The following is a 17,500-nucleotide window of genomic DNA, read 5'->3' on the forward strand; positions in this document are numbered from 1 at the left end:
TACAGCGGCGTTTCCTCGTCATGAGAACATTCAAAGTTGTGTTTTGATTGCCTGTTTTGTAGTGATCCCACATTGCTCTGCGCTTGAGTGTTTGACAAAATCCCTGTTTTCACCTATCCCCGCCCACATCCCCCCGTCAAGACGCCAAGTGACACATGTTTTGGGATGTGAAATGCACGAAGAGGCGGGGCTAATCAGTTTTGAACCTGAAGTCAATGGACCCGTTTCTGTTACAATTGTTTTTATTTTCTTAATAGTTTGTTATAGTTCAATGCAAAGTAAAATAAGTAAAAAGCATAAAATCAGACTCGATTTTGAGAATTTTCCACTCAAATTGCTTTCAGGTCAGGGCAAGCTAGCTTTTGGTTTTTTCCCCCAGTGGTAATTCCCTCTGCCGCCTGTAGATGGAGCGCTAACACCAAATCTTTATGTCGGAACGCCTGACTGCTAGGAAGTCATGAACGGTTTTCAGTAGAAACAATTTAAAGAGTTTAAAGGACAATAACACACTTTAAAGGACAATAACACACTTTAAAGGACAATAACAATACAAATAACACGCCATATTTCTCCTTTTTGCATTTGACCGTCAGGTGCAGTTTTTCGGTGTGAAGTGTGAATGCCGTGGACTCACTTGGACGGAGCGCAGAGCTAGCTTACGCCGCCGCCGCCGCCGGTCACACAGGCACGGGCCTTGTGTTGCAGAACCAGAGCAGCAGCTTGGAGGCAGAGGAGCAGCCGCTGGACGGTCACGGGGCGGGGGGGCAGAGAGCGGGGTGGGAGGGGCAGAGAGCGGGGCGGGACCGAGAACGGGTTGACAGAGAGGGGAGGGGGAGGGAAGACAAATGGAGAGGAAGGGACGTGCGAAAACGTGACGGGTTCGGTGGCGTAAACAAGCCATGCGACGAGGGGAAGAAGCCATGCGAGGACGACGACGGATGGACACGGGCGTGCAACGTTTTTACGGGAGAGTTTGGCGGGACATTCGGGGGCGGGGAGGAGAAGAGAAGGGAGAGAGAGGAGGGAGGGAGGGGGAGGAGAGAAAAGGGAAAAACAAGGTTAGTTTTGGACTCGAGACAACCCTTAAAGCGACGCTCCTCTGAGCGGCGAGACGCGCATGTGGCACGCCATTTTGAGTCTTTGGTGTCGTTGTAAATACAGGTACAATAGGCTCCTCCCACTAAAGACATGTACAATAGGCTCCTCCCGCTAAATACATGTACAATAGGCTCCTCCCACTAAATACATGTACAATAGGCTCCTCCCACTAAATACATGTACAATAGGCTCCTCCCACTAATACATGTACAACAGGCTCCTCCCACTAAATACATGTACAACAGGCTCCTCCCACTAAATACATGTACAACAGGCTCCTCCCGCTAAATACATGTACAATAGGCTCCTCCCACTAAATACATGTACAATAGGCTCCTCCCGCTAAATACATGTACAATAGGCTCCTCCCACTAAATACATGTACAATAGGCTCCTCCCACTAATACATGTACAACAGGCTCCTCCCACTAAATACATGTACAACAGGCTCCTCCCACTAAATACATGTACAACAGGCTCCTCCCACTAAATACATGTACAATAGGCTCCTCCCACTAAATACAGGTACAATAGGCTCCTCCCACTAAATGCATGTACAACAGGATCCTCCCACTAAATACATGTACAATAGGCTCCTCCCGCTAAATACATGTACAATAGGCTCCTCCCACTAAATACATGTACAATAGGCTCCTCCCACTAATACATGTACAACAGGCTCCTCCCACTAAATACATGTACAACAGGCTCCTCCCACTAAATACATGTACAACAGGCTCCTCCCACTAAATACATGTACAATAGGCTCCTCCCACTAAATACAGGTACAATAGGCTCCTCCCACTAAATGCATGTACAACAGGATCCTCCCACTAAATACATGTACAATAGGCTCCTCCCACTAAATACATGTACAACAGGCTCCTCCCACTAAATACATGTACAATAGGCTCCTCCCACTAAATACAGGTACAACAGGCTCCTCCCACTAAATACATGTACAACAGGCTCCTCCCACTAATTACATGTACAACAGGCTCCTCCCGCTAATTACATGTACAACAGGCTCCTCCCGCTAAATACATGTACAACAGGCTCCTCCCACTAATTACATGTACAACAGGCTCCTCCCACTAAATACATGTACAACAGGCTCCTCCCACTAAATACATGTACAATAGGCTCCTCCCACTAAATACATGTACAACAGGCTCCTCCCACTAAATACATGTACAATAGGCTCCTCCCACTAAATACAGGTACAACAGGCTCCTCCCACTAAATACATGTACAACAGGCTCCTCCCACTAATTACATGTACAACAGGCTCCTCCCGCTAAATACATGTACAACAGGCTCCTCCCGCTAATTACATGTACAATAGGCTCCTCCCACTAAATACATGTACAACAGGCTCCTCCCACTAAATACATGTACAATAGGCTCCTCCCACTAAATACAGGTACAACAGGCTCCTCCCACTAAATACATGTACAACAGGCTCCTCCCACTAAATACATGTACAACAGGCTCCTCCCACTAAATACATGTACAACAGGCTCCTCCCACTAAATACATGTAGAACAGGCTCCTCCCACTAAATACAGGTACAACAGGCTCCTCCCACTAATTACATGTAGAACAGGCTACTCCCACTAATTACATGTAGAACAGGCTCCTCCCACTAATTACATGTAGAACAGGCTCCTCCCACTAAATACAGGTACAACAGGCTCCTCCCACTAATTACATGTAGAACAGGCTCCTCCCACTAATTACATGTAGAACAGGCTCCTCCCACTAATTACATGTAGAACAGGCTCCTCCCACTAATTACATGTAGAACAGGCTCCTCCCACTAAATACAGGTACAACAGGCTCCTCCCACTAATTACATGTAGAACAGGCTCCTCCCACTAATTACATGTAGAACAGGCTCCTCCCACTAATTACATGTAGAACAGGCTCCTCCCACTAATTACATGTAGAACAGGCTCCTCCCACTAATTACATGTAGAACAGGCTCCTCCCGCTAAATACAGGTACAACAGGCTCCTCCCACTAATTACATGTAGAACAGGCTCCTCCCACTAATTACACGTACAACAGGCTCCTCCCACTAATTACACGTACAACAGGCTCCTCTCCTCCCACCTTCCCCTCTCAGAACGACGCTTTCTAGGTTTGCAATTGATCAAATGTTTGAGCAATTATATGCAGACAGTTGACAAATTGAAATTGAAAGCTCAGGTCAGGCGCTCTCGGCTTCATATCAAGACAACAATCAATCTGTAAAACTCCGTACACTGTCCTGTTTGCTAAAGGTTTGACAGTTTAATATTACAGTTTAAATTGAATGTGCTGTCCACTGTCTGCTTCCATAACTCCCCTCATTACTCTGCTCCATCAGTTCAGTATCTCTCACACACAAACGCTTCAGAGACATCCATCCAACAGGATTTAAATCCGCTGGTTCGGTGGCTGTGTTCACCTAATGACGAGCGCAGCCCAGTTCTACCATGTATTTTCTGAAAAGAGCCGATAGCTCGTACGACGTGGACATAACGAGTCGCCTCGCTGTCTCCATAGAAACACAAAGTGTGTGGATGCAAAACAACTTTCTCCAGCTGAACTCAGACAAGACTGAAATCATGGTCTTTGCCACAGAAACAAAGAGAAAGTGTTAGTGTCACCGCCAGAGTCTCGCTCCAAAACCTACAGAGTTAGAAATCTGGGAGTAATAATGGACTCAGACTTGAACTTTAACAGCCACATCACATCAATAACATCAGCAGCTTTTTACCATCTAAAAACATTGCTAAAATCAAAAATATAGTGTCTAAACCAGATTTAGAGAGACTTATCCACACGTTTGTCTCCAGTAGATTAGACTACTGTAACGGCCGCTCACTGGCCTCTCCAAACGAGCTGTAAAACAGCTTCAGTTCATCCAGAACGCTGCTGCTCGGGTCCTGACCAGAACCAGGAAGTATGATCACATTAGTTCTGTTCTCAGGTCTCTGCACTGGCCCCTGTGGCTCAGAGAATAGACTTTAAAGCAACTCTGCTTGTGTACAAGTCTCTCCATGGCCTAGCACCAAAGTACATCTTGGAGATGTTAGTGCCATATGAACCATCTCGGACTCTGAGGACCTCAGGGACCAGCCTCCTGCTGGTGCCAGAGTCAGGACTAAACATGGACCGGCCTCCTGCTGGTGCCAGAGTCAGGACTAAACATGGACCGGCCTCCTGCTGGTGCCAGAGTCAGGACTAAACATGGACCGGCCTCCTGCTGGTGCCAGAGTCAGGACGAAACATGGACCGGCCTCCTGCTGGTGCCAGAGTCAGGACTAAACATGGACCGGCCTCCTGCTGGTGCCAGAGTCAGGACTAAACATGGACCGGCCTCCTGCTGGTGCCAGAGTCAGGACTGTTTTGTGATTTCTGTCGTGTCTTTGTGGTTTTAATGCATTTGTTTCCCGTTGCGTGGAGCACTTTGAATTGCCTTGAGTACGAATTGCTCTCCACAAATAAACTTGTCTCGCCAAACCCGACGCGAAAAAGTGCAGGCGAGGACGAGGGGGCAGCGGTCGCCTCGGAAACAAGACGAGCTGCGAGAGGAAGAGCGGGGTTTGGGCGCGAAGGCTCTATGATAATGCAAAGTTTTGACTCTCGCACCAAATAACTGCCATCCACAGATCTCCATGGAGACAAGCAGGAGGCTGAAACCTAAAAAGTTACATCTTAAAGGACACATATTACGCTAAATCGACTCGTTCTCTCTTTTAACCCAGTTCTAACATTGCTCCGTCGTTACAAACATATCCGGAGCAGCATTTAGCTTCATTTACGCAAGTTTGATGAATCCTGGTTAGAAAACGTTCTCCCCTCCGAGCGTCAGAAACACTCCGTTCTGAATCTGCTCGGTAACTGACGCTTTCTTCGCCCGTGATTGAGAATCTTCCGCCGTTTTTGACTCCGCAAATCATCTCATCGACTCGTCCTGTACACGTCTGCCATCAAATCACGATCGGTGTCAGTGCTGTTAACCTGTGTAATTCCCTCTGCAGCCAGTAGGTGGTGTCGAAACGCAGTCAGCGCCACGGGAAACAGCAGATACAGAGGTTAATTTAGACTTATTTTTGTTTTAAACTGTTAGATTGAGTGAATAGAAATACATTTTTGGTGATTTCTGTCGTGTCTTTGATTTTTTTTTCCTGTTGTGAAGCACTTTGAACTGCCTTGAGTAAGAATTGTGCTCTAAAAATAAACTTGCCTTGCCTAAAACATGAGTTGCCAGACTAAAATGTAGTCAAGAGCATGTTTCAAGGCTTTAAACAACACAAATAATGCATAATAGTTCACATTTAAACAAATACAAGCCCATAAGAAGCTAAAAACTGCTGTTGCGAGTTATGAGGTTTGGTAAAAAAGACGCAAAAACGACTGTGGAGCAAATCCATAACGCACGGGTCGACTAGTCCCAACCATCTCACCACAGAAACCTTCAGAACTGAAAAATTAGAGGCTGGTTTGTATTCCGCTGTACAATATACTCAGTATTTTTGCTGGCAAAATTGCAATCCAAAAGTCCCAGCAGTCGTTCCAACTAAATAATATCTTTCAAAACCTCCACCTTTGAGCCGTTTCCAGTTGAACGCATCTGCTGCTCTTCCCCTCCTGCCAATATCACACTTCCATTTATTTATTTATCTATTTTTTGGGGAAGAGTTTAAGCGAATGAGCGTGTCGGGAGAGAGGCGCGGCGCTGGTAAATTGAAGCGAACGGGCTCGGCTGGAGAGAGGAGGAGACGGCTTTTCTTTATTGCTGCGGTGAAAAGGCGACCGCGGGGAAGGATAAGGTGGAGAAAAAAAGAATAAAAGTCCACAAATAAAAGCACGAAAACACCATCGAATCGAAGACGTCTGCAGAGTTTGGGTGCGCACAGTCGTCACATCGACACTGTATTTTGGTTTATTTAGGCTGCGAACAAAGTGGTACATACATAAAGTAGTTATTGTACTTCTACACTATAAATGTACTTTTGTTCTGTTCTGTTATAGTGGCGGTAAATAGAAACAGAAACGACATAAACCTAGAAATAATGTTTTGCTTTTTCGTTTCAGTGCGATCTACAAGGAAAAAAAAAACACTTTGTGACTATTTTTTTTTTATTACCGTATTTTCCAGACTATAAGTCGTACCTGAGTATAAGTCGCACCAAAAAATGCATAATAGAGAAGAAAGATAAGTATATAAGTTGCACTGGAGTATGAAATGCGGTTGAAGTTGGTCCGGAGTAAAAGTATAAGTATATAAGTATAAATATAAGTATAAGTCGCACCCCGGCCAAAAAAATTAAAAAAGGTGCCACTTATAGTCCGGAAAATACAATACTTTTCCTCCAGGGCCTCTTGAGTTCGACTCTTAAGTTCTATTATTTTTAATTACCGTATTTACCGGAGTATAAGTCGCACCAGCCAAAAAGTGCATAATAGGGAAGAAAAAAACACATATATAAGTTGCACTGGAGTATGAAATGCAGTTGCAAGTGTGAAAATAACAAATGATATCACAAATAAGTCGCTCCGGAGTAAAAGTATATAAGTATAAGTATAAATATAAGTATGAGTCGCACCTCGGCCAAAACTATGAAAACAGGTGCCACTTATAGTCCAGAAAATGCGGTATGTCAATGATAATCATGCCCTCGCGGCTTTAGCTTCTCCACAAAACCTCATTCTTTTCCTCACAATCATCACCTTCTATAAACCGCACGTCGACTCGTGTTACGCCGTATTTGTTGTTTTCCGCGGCTCAAATCAGAAGCTGCAGCTCCGTTCTGAGCCGCTCGCCGAGGGAATTCCACAACAACGGCCGCCTCCGCCGACTTTGATTACAGCGCAAGACCAACACGCAGCGATTTTTATGAAGAGCGGGCGTCTGGCTTTTTATTCACGACCGGTGCGTTTGTCTGGTCTGCGTGTTTGCCTGACCAGCCGTTCCCAACTCGTTTTGACAGACGACTTCACAAAACCGTGAGGCTCTGGGGCTCGACCGCAGCATTTCAATTTCGAGGGCGGAGTTTAGAGAGAGAGACAGAACCAATCACATAAACCCAGAAGTGACGCAAAAAACGGCACAGGCTTAACCGGATATGACGTAGCCCGTGTCAACAAGGCGTGTTCCGCGTTATCCGTCCTGAACGCAGAAAATGTCTCCTGAATCGCGATGACGCCCTTCGTATAACCGCATCTAATGCACGTTCATCACGGCCAGTAGAGCGGATCACGGGTCACGGGCCGGGTCACGAGCCGGGTCACGGGCCGGGTCACGGGCCGGGTCACGTAACATCCGTATCTTCAGTGTTGACACTAAAAGTCGCACCTTTTTCATAGTTTTGGCCAGGGTGCGACTTATACAATATATATAATATGTGATATTATTTGTTATTTTCACACTTGCAACCGCATTTCACACTCCAGTGCCACTTATAGATGTGTGTTTTCTTCTCTAATATACATTTTTTGGCTGGTGCGACTTATACTCCAGAAAATACGGTACTTAAGTAAGTGTCACATAAAACGTCTGCTTCAGCTTTAAGACAGCGACATGTACAAGTATTTCAGGCAGATTGTGAGAACTGTAAAGTGTTCACTGTCGTGATCTTGCTGAGGAAATGCTCTGACATTTTGTTTCAACAGAAGCGTCGATTTCTGAATTTCCTCGCGGTTTTTCATTTGTACATTACTCTGAACGCGCTAAATACGACCTCAAAACGTAAATGATTAAAAGTTCTTTGTCATTTTTGGTACAGTACAAGAGTAAAGAGGTAAAAAGGTAAAAAGGAAATGAACTGTTTTCTTCAGGAACTTAGCATTGAACTGTAACATAAACAAATCGATCGCCATTTTACATTTTGTTCATTGCAAAACCACAATATTGATCTAAAAAAAACAGCAGTTTCCAAAATGTTAGCTTTTTACCAGGAGAAAGTTAGAGACTCAAACAATGAAATAAATGAAATTGATCAATAATAGAGAACTTCGATCCTCAAGAAAAAACTACAACGGCTGAAAAAAAGTAGTTCAATATTAGAAACGGGTCCATTGAGCCTCAGGACAAAACCGGATTAGCTCTGCAGGAATACTACAGGATACACCTGTGAGCAAACAGCCTTTGCATAATATTTCCCCTTTAAGTAAAGTATAGACCTCTGAACCTCTGACCCAATCGCGCCGACGTCTCATATTTAGCATTCTTGTGGCTTTAATTGGCTTTTAAACCGGCTTTTGTTTACATTGGGATTCGTATTTCACATTCTCTAACATAAATGGAAGTGTTTGGACGTTGAAAACAGTGCAAATTACAACAAAACTGTAAATAAACGAAGCCCTTTGGCAACGTGACTGCAACGCTACTAGATCCGTCTGTTTGTTTGTTTGTTTGTCTGTTTGTTTGTCTGTCTGTTTGTTTGTCTGTTGGTTTGTTTTGTTTGTTTGTCTGTTTGTTTGTCTGTTTGTTTTTTTGTTTGTTTGTTTGTTTGATTATTCAGGTCACGATATAATCTTAAGAACCGAAAAATAATAATCGTGACAATTTTAGATGCAAAATTAAGCATTTTTTGTTAATTTTTTATCGCCCACAGCCGTTTTAAATCAATATTGCGGTTTGGATTCAACAAAATGTAACACTCTCCTATATTCTTAATAAATAATAAAGATAAAGACCAGAAAAAAGCCTAACTCCTTTAAAGCGCCCCCTACAGGTCAGACGACTCATTGAACAAAAATGCAGTTAAGAGGAATATATTTTGAAAAAAAATATTTTGTTTATAATTTCACTTCCTGTTTGTGATTGATGACATCACTACAGCTAATTACCCAGCAAACACTGGGCCAAAACTCATCTAATGTCACTATTTTTTTTTAAATTTGACAAATAAGAATATATGAGAGCGACTTTACTTTGTTGAATTATTGTTTAGAGTCAAAAATGTTTTGTGTAAATTCTGCATGAACTTTGACTGGAATGAGTGTCCCTGGTGTGATGTCACTTCCTGTCCCTGGTGTGATGTCACTTCCTGTCCCTGGTGTGATGTCACTTCCTGTATGAGTGTCCCTGATGTGATGTCACTTCCTTTATGAGTGTCCCTGATGTGATGTCACTTCTTGTATGAGTGTCCCTGGTGTGATGTCACTTCCTGTATGAGTGTCCCTGGTGTGATGTCACTTCCTGTATGAGTGTCCCTGATGTGATGTCACTTCCTGTATGAGTGTCCCTGGTGTGATGTCACTTCCTGTATGAGTGTCCCTGGTGTGATGTCACTTCCTGTCATTTTTCCACAGATTTTTCAACGTTTTCTCCTCAAATACCTGCTCGATCGGTGTAAAACTATCATTTATATGTACAACAGGTATAAACACACAGAATAAAGAATTAGAAAACCGTCAAAACCCATCATACGTCGCTTTAATCTGGTCCAAACTCTTTCATCCGCTTTAGGTTTTTTCCAAACTCGTTTTGCTCAGAGCCGGACACACGTTTTAATTGTTTTCCCTCCGAACAGACGGCGCTCTTTGTTCCCAGATGGAGTGGCGTTTTCTTCAGGCCCGTTTCATGCGTCACGACATCGTAAAAACATCTGGCGTGAACCCCGGCGCGCGTCGTCGCCTTCGCCCGTCACCGCTGAGGCGCAACGATGACTGACGACGACTAACGCCACATGTAAACAAACAAACAAACAAACACACTGGAGAACGAGCCGGAGGAGATGCGTCGCCTTCTTTTTGTTTTCATGTGAATTTATTCTATGTCAAACACGAATCGCCAAACAGGAAATCCACTTATTGCCATATTATTTCACCACATTCATCCTCTTGGCTTAAAGTTGACATATTATGCATTCTTGTGGCTTTAATTGGCTTTTAACCCGGCTTTTGTTTACATTGAGATTTGTATTTCACATTTTCTAACATAAATAGAAGCGTTTGGTCGTTGAAAACTGCAAATGAACGCGAAAAATGTAAATAAATGAAGCTTCAAACTGAGTGATTTTTGAAGCTCAGAGACGAGGTTTTTTGATGTGGGGACGGCAACGTAACACGGTTTAACGCGCGGAAAGTCAACACGCCGACAGAGAAGACGTTTAACTTTCTGCCTGTCGTTGTTTCGTGCAGATGTGTCGAGTGGTTAAAGAAATATTAACCATTAACCGGGACAAATTACCCGCTTTTTGAGACTCAAACATCATTTATTTTCTGTCTTTTCCTCCAGCTTTATTGGAAAGAGCCTCTGAACAGTATTTCAGTGCAACTAGGTCTTCAAATAAACCTGGTGATGTCACACTTCGGTGCCCAGAAGGGCGCGGTCATTCTATTTCCCGATAGCGCTGTACAATTAATGCATTGATGAAAAATACTATAAACTATGAAGTACTATTAAAACTAAGTGATCCGTGACTCTTCTCTTGGCGGCGTCCAGTCTTTCCTGAATACACAGAATCATTATGTACAAAGTAAATGTAAAAGTCTCGTTACGTTAAAATCGAGTTTATTTTACGCAGCGTTTTCCACTCAAGTGTTCAGTTCTGTTATTCAGTCAAATCAGAAAAATATGTTTGCGCAGATATTTGTTGTAGTTGTGGTTGATTGTTTTTTAAATATTTTTTTTAAGTTTTTGTAATTTCTTTGTTTTGTAATTCCTTTTTTTTTTGGTAATTTTTATTTTTTATTTTTGTTTTGTCATTTTTGTTTGTCTTTTTTTTTAAAAATTCTTTGCCATTTTAATTGATATCAATGAAGGGTTGTAAGAGTTGTCATTGTTGTTGAATCTTGAGTCGAAATTGTTGTTGTTTCTGTTTAGACGTGAGAGCGTGAAATGGTTTGTCACGGAGAAAATTTTGAAAAAATTAAAATAATAATAATAGTGATAAAAATGATGATGATAATAATATTAATTAAAAAAAACAAAATTGCACAGAAAGTTGGAAATAGACGACACAGAAAGTGATTTTCTGTAGCGAACAATCCAATCCAACTTTATTTATAGAGCTCCTTAACAAAAACAATGTCGACCAAAGACAATGTAAAACAACTTAAAAAAACACATTTTAAAAAACTTTAGTCAACATTACTACGTGTGTTAAAAAGCCAGGACGAAAAGCTGCGTTTTTAAAGATTCATACTCCAGTTTCTCATGTTTTTCTAGTTACTAATTAGTCGTTTGGCGCGTTTGTCGCTGTGGTAAATAATCATCATAGTTTCACATCAGTTGTAGCTTTGAAGAAAATCTGACAAATACAAGTTGAAAACAACAGAATCCCTCTGTGATGTCATCAAAAACCGCACCATTCCACCAACAAAGCGGAGAAACCTTGCGACTGACCCCTTTTTATGACATTTTAAACCATAATTTAACAACATAAACATGTCGTCGGGCGTAATTGTGTGTCAAATCATAACTATTGTGTGATTTAAATGGAGTTTGGCCCCTTGTTTACAATCTGGTCGCTAAGTAACGGTTGTGTCTCTGCTTATTTCATATTAACTGGCCACGTCAAACCAGGAAGTGACACATGAACGTCCCAAAAACTGCCAAAATGGAGAAGAAAAACAGCTTTTCTCTTTGTTTTTTTTGGGACAGTATGTAAAAAGAGGAAGGTCGTAGGTCCTTGGAGACGTTTCAAAAACTAACAAAATAATATAAAAATCGCGGCGAAAGAAGCCGCGAGCCAGAGCAAACATTTGAAGACGGGGCCGATGTGACATTCCGTCGTCTCCGCGTGTTCCTCGCAGCAGCGGCGACGGTCACGGCTGAAGTATGCCCCATAAATCCGGCCCGAGTAGAAAAACACGTGTGCGAGTTTAATAAACCGCCGGTGTGTTTGGAGAGGGAGCGGCGGGGGTCCCGGGCCGAGTTTACACAGAACCCGACGCATTCACGACGCGCGCGGTGATTTATAACGGCGGTAATGTGAGGCCGTGATGGGAAACGCAGAGGTTCTACGGACAAATAAGTCCTGGATTTGTTTAATGGGCGGCAGGTTTTAGTCCTTTTATTTGCTGGTTTTGGTCGAGAGGTTCAAGTTTTGATAAAAGTGCTATAAAAAGTGTTTAATGAGGTTCAAAACGGAATGTACTCTGAGAATGAAGCGACATCAAAACGTTTGGATCGATCGAGAACATTTGTTTGTTTTTTCTGCACGATTTGATGAGTTAGATCGTTTTGAAAAAGTGCCGTATTTTCCGAACTATAAGTCGCACCAGCCGAAAAAGACATAATAGAGAGGAAAAAAACATATATAAGTCGCACTGGAGTATAAGTCGCATTTGTGGGGGAAATGTATTCATTAAAATCCAAGACCAAGAACAGACATTTCATCAAAAAAGAGGAATTGGGGCTTATTAAATCCGCTGTTTTTCAAAATGTGACTCTCATAACGATCCTCTGTACTACACTTAACAGAACCACGGCGTTTAAGCACGAGCGACGCCTCTTCCACTTCCACATCTGCATCTGAGCCGTTGGTTCCCGCTCTTTACCTGTTTCCATCAGCACCTTTGCACTTCCTCGGCCATAACAAACATCGCTTCGCAGTTTAATCGCCCGAACAGTCGACCCGAGCGCTCTCTCCGTCTCCCCGCGGGTGGGGCGTCGCTCGCGGTGGAAAGCTGGAAGCGGCCGGGCCCTCGGAGCGCTCTAGCAGACGCCGGCGGGGGCCCGGGGGTTCAGGCGTCCAACACCAACACGGGGGGGAGCGGGGCCCACGTCCGCCGCCGCCGCCTCCTCGTGTTTGTGCGTTCGCTTCGCTCTGAGTGATCTGACGTCCGCTCGGCCCTTTCGAAATGACAAAACCCGTTAAAACTTTCCCAACGGGACAAACGGTTTCGCCCGACGACACGTTCACGTTTTCTGAGCGTTTTGACCCGGTCGTTTCCTCCCGTCGAGCGCGTACGACGCCCGCGTTTTGCTTCGTTGGCGTTCGTTTTGTTGACTCCTGTTTGCGAGGTCGTCTTGTTTGTCTTTTTTTTTTTGTTTTGATTTTCTGTTTTCAAAGTAAGATAAAAAACCAACAAAAAACGACAAATTAACAATAAACATAATAATGAATATATGATGATACTAATAATTAGAATAATAACGTAGTAATAACAAACTAACAACAATACTAATAACAAAAATATATAAAGATAATAATGATAATGTGCCTCACAAACAACTCAGTTTGAAATTTCCTCAGATTGTTGCGTCACAGGTTAAAAAAAAGTTTTAAAAAAAGTCCATAAAAACCATCACTGGACTCGTTTTGAGCGCAAACTGTGTTCACGACAAACGCACGGCTATGTTAGCGGCTCTGTTAGCGTAGCGGTCACGTCGCCAAAGGGCTACGTTTTCGTTTTTACAGTTCATCCCCACGGCAACAAGGCTAAGTAGCGCCTCACTGGAAACGGAGCTGTCGTTTTTAAAGTGGGTTTTCACAGATTTGTAAAAAAAAAATCTATTTTTTTTTAGATTTCTTTCCACTTTTAATACTAATAAAATAATAATAATAGCACTTTGGTCAGCTGTGAAGATTTACAGTGCTTTGTGAGTTTATAAGTTGGTACGGTGCAATGTTTGAGGTCAGAAAACGTGGAATACTGATCTAAAAACATGTCTAAAAACACACTAAATGCATAATACGTCCCCTTTAAAGATGCCGGGCTGTGTGTCGTTATCTTTACAGCGTTTTCTCAATCCTCAAGCGTCTAAGAAACTGAAAAAACCTCAACTCTATCATGTCTTTCCCAGGTCTCCTCTCGTCTAAAGGTTCCATTTCCTCTCCTTTCGTAACCTTCGCCCTCTTTTCGTGCCGGTGCCATTTCCACGGTAACGACGACGGCAACAATAGCGGTAATCAGAGACGGCGGAGGAAACGGCATGTTCTGTTCCGACGTCTGCGCCGTCTCCCGCCCGAACACGTCGCTTTCACCGTGCGGTTCGCATAAGAATGTCTGATTATCGAGCGGGACCAGCCCGTGCGTTAAAGCGCCGCGAGCGCTCAGGTGAATATCGCCGCGCATTGTGTCGTTTGAACTGTATTTTTTCTTGGATTTCTGTTTACGTTTTCTGCCGTCCCAAACCAATAGAAGTGAACTGCTGCAAGTGCAAGGCTGAGATGATTGTCCAAATATTAAAAATCATACACAGTTGCATCGTTAACACCAGAACGATTCCTTAAATATATGAGGAAAATATCCATATTCCTCTTTGTATTTTAAAATGATGATATTATATTATGCAACATTAAAATAACATAAAATAAAAATCTGTTTCTGTTGTTGTTTGTCTGTTGTTTTGTTTTTGTTGATCTAGAAAAAAACAAGAAAAAAACAACAACAAATATATTCAAATTTAAATAAATTGTGGTTAAATTAAAGGTGGGGAATATAACTATGAAATTATATTGAAATGTTATTGCGAATGTTGTTTTGACGATACAAATATTAGTAATATTTAGTGTATATATTAAAAATGCAAAAAGATCTGAGTTAAAAAAGAAAACAATGATGAAGATGTGAGACAGGTTCTGCTCTGACAATGTTCAAATCTAAGCTAAAAACTGTTTGTTTAGCTGCGCATGTGACTGAAAGGATTTTTTCTTTGATTTTTATTAGTTTAGACAATCAGTTGGATTGATCATTAATTTAGTTAATTTGATTGTATTTCTGTTTCTGTCACTTCTTTGTGATTTGAATGCATTTTTCCTGCTGTGAAGCTTTGAATTGCCTTGTGTATGAAATGTGCTCTACAAATAAACTTGCCTTGAATGTGTGAACTTGAAAAAACATCACAACATTTTAAAATTAAAAAAATAAAACCACCACAACAAACTGAAGTAAAAGTAAAAACAGTAAAAAGGTAAAAAAAAAACAAAAAAAAACAGTTGATTTGATTGTGTTAAAAATGATCCGGTGAATTATGGGCTTTATAATGACTTAAAATCTGATTTAATCTGGTCGAAAAGTGCAATAGTATTTGTTAGAGATAAGGAACTACCGTATTTTCTGGACTATAAGTCGCACCAGCCCAAAAATGCATAATAGAGAAGAAAAAAGAAAAAAACATATATAAGTCGCACTGGAGGATGAAATGCAGTTGCAAGTGTGAAAATAACAAATAATATCACATATAAGTCGCTCCGGGGTATAAGTATATAAGTATAAATATAAGTATATAATACAAGTATGTCGCACCCCGGCCAAAACAATGAAACACGGTGCGACTTATACTCTGGAAAATACTGTATTTTTGACTGTTTTCCCCCGTCAGCTCGATAACTCCTGTCAATGAAGGTCAAATTAAAGGATTTATGGCGTTTCTTCATCGACCTGCAGCGGCACAAAGACAACTCCACTTCCTGTTCATTCGCGAGTGCAAATCTTCGCCACGTCGTCGATCCCGGTCACGGTTTTCGATCCGTTTGCCGACTTCCCGACCACGGCTCCCGCTCTCAGTTTGCCCCGCGGGGTTTTCTCGCTCATATCGTATCGTATCGGCTTGAAGTCCGCTCCGGGTCCCCCCTGGCCTCCTCGGACCCCTCGGAGGTAATGGTCCGCGTGATGGAGGTCTGATCTCCTGCTCCGAAGCGGAAAAAAAAACAAAAACGGCCCAGCGGGAAACGGCGAGAGTCCGACACGAGGGCGAGGGCCACCGAGGGCGAAAATGAACCCATTCTGTCGCGTTGACCACCGATTGTCCGGCTGTGCTACTCAGAAAACACAAAGCGAACGTTCATGGACTTTAACCGAGCCAAAATACGTGTCTAAATAAGTTAACCTCAGCTTATAATACTACTACTACTACTACTACTACTACTACTACAATACTTCCAGTACTGCCAACACTGATACTGCAGCAACTCCAAACAGGTGACGTTTTACCCAAAGAGGCGCTTTAAATATCACGTGTAGTCGACATTCTGCGCAGAGACGTCATCGTTCATGTTCTGACAGACGGACTCATCGCTCAAAACGTATCCCTCCGCCGCCCAGAGCTGTCGCAAATATGTCACGAATATAGCGCGCTCTCGTCCATCAGTTCACGAGTCTTTTCTGACGACTGCGAGGTACGAGGTAGAGTGAATGAATAATGTCACGTAAAACACTCTTCTCGCCCTGTTCTAGTCCAGGTTTGGTCCTGTTTTGGCCCTTTTCTAGTCCAGGTTTGGTCCTGTTTTGGCCCTGTTCTAGTCCAGTTTTGGCTATGTTCTAGTCCAGGTTTGGCCCTGTTCTAGTCCAGTTTTGGCTATGTTCTAGTCCAGGTTTGGCCCTGTTCTAGTCCAGGTTTGGCCCCGTTTTGCCCCTGTTCTAGTCCAGGTTTGGTCCTGTTCTAGTCCGGGTTTGGCCCTGTTTTGGCCCTGTTCTAGTCTAGGTTTGGTCCTGTTTTGGCCCTTTTCTAGTCCAGTTTTGGTCCTGTTCTAGTCCAGGTTTGGTCCTGTTTTGGCCCTGTTCTAGTCCAGTTTTGGCTCTGTTCTAGTCCAGGTTTGGCCCTGTTCTAGTCCAGGTTTGGCCCCGTTTTGCCCCTGTTCTAGTCCAGGTTTGCCCCTGTTCTAGTCCAGGTTTGGCCCTGTTCTAGTCCAGGTTTGGCCCTGTTTTGGCCCTGTTCTAGTCCAGGTTTGGCCCTGTTTTGGCCCTGTTCTAGTCCAGGTTTGGCCCTGTTCTAGTCCAGGTTTGGCCCTGTTCTAGTCCAGGTTTGGTCCTGTTCTAGTCCAGGTTTGGCCCTGTTTTGGCCCTGTTCTAGTCTAGGTTTGGTACCTGTTTTGGCCCTTTTCTAGTCCAGTTTTGGTCCTGTTCTAGTCCAGGTTTGGTCCTGTTCTAGTCCAGGTTTGGTCCTGTTTTGGCCCTGTTCTAGTCCAGGTTTGGCCCTGTTCTAGTCCAGGTTTGGCCCTGTTCTAGTCCAGGTTTGGTCCTGTTCTAGTCCAGGTTTGGCCCTGTTTTGGCCCTGTTCTAGTCTAGGTTTGGTACCTGTTTTGGCCCTTTTCTAGTCCAGTTTTGGTCCTGTTCTAGTCCAGGTTTGGCTCTGTTCTAGTCCAGGTTTGGCCCTGTTCTAGTCCAGGTTTGGCCCCGTTTTGCCCCTGTTCTAGTCCAGGTTTGCCCCTGTTCTAGTCCAGGTTTGGCCCTGTTCTAGTTCAGGTTTGGCCCTGTTTTGGCCCTGTTCTAGTCCAGGTTTGGCCCTGTTTTGGCCCTGTTCTAGTCCAGGTTTGGCCCTGTTCTAGTCCAGGTTTGGCCCTGTTCTAGTCCAGGTTTGGCCCTGTTCTAGTCCAGGTTTGGCCCTGTTCTAGTCCAGGTTTGGCCCTGTTCTAGTGCAGGTTTGGCCCTGTTCTAGTCCAGGTTTGGCCCTGTTCTAGTCCAGGTTTGGCCCTGTTCTAGTCCAGGTTTGGCCCTGTTCTAGTCCAGG

At 43.3% G+C, this 17,500-nt stretch overlaps 1 protein-coding gene across 2 annotated transcripts in view; it reads right to left on the minus strand.

The window, feature by feature from the left end:
* The window catches only part of htr4 (5-hydroxytryptamine receptor 4), a 198,683-nt gene that overhangs the window by 26,230 nt on the left and 154,953 nt on the right, over window positions 1-17,500 (minus strand). The window contains exon 7 of one of the 2 annotated variants that reach the window (XM_072440042.1): window positions 668-741. The exons of the other annotated variant lie outside the window; for it this stretch is intronic. Coding sequence (XP_072296143.1) covers window positions 678-741 — 64 coding nt within the window. The 3' untranslated portion in view covers window positions 668-677. Of the gene's footprint in view, window positions 1-667; window positions 742-17,500 lie in introns of those variants that run through there. 2 annotated transcript variants of the gene reach the window in all.

This window comes from Eucyclogobius newberryi, unplaced genomic scaffold (assembly GCF_026437365.1).
Source record: "Eucyclogobius newberryi isolate DKJ021-1_F unplaced genomic scaffold, fEucNew1.0.hap1 SCAF_11, whole genome shotgun sequence".
Taxonomy (NCBI): Eukaryota; Metazoa; Chordata; class Actinopteri; order Gobiiformes; family Gobiidae; genus Eucyclogobius; species Eucyclogobius newberryi.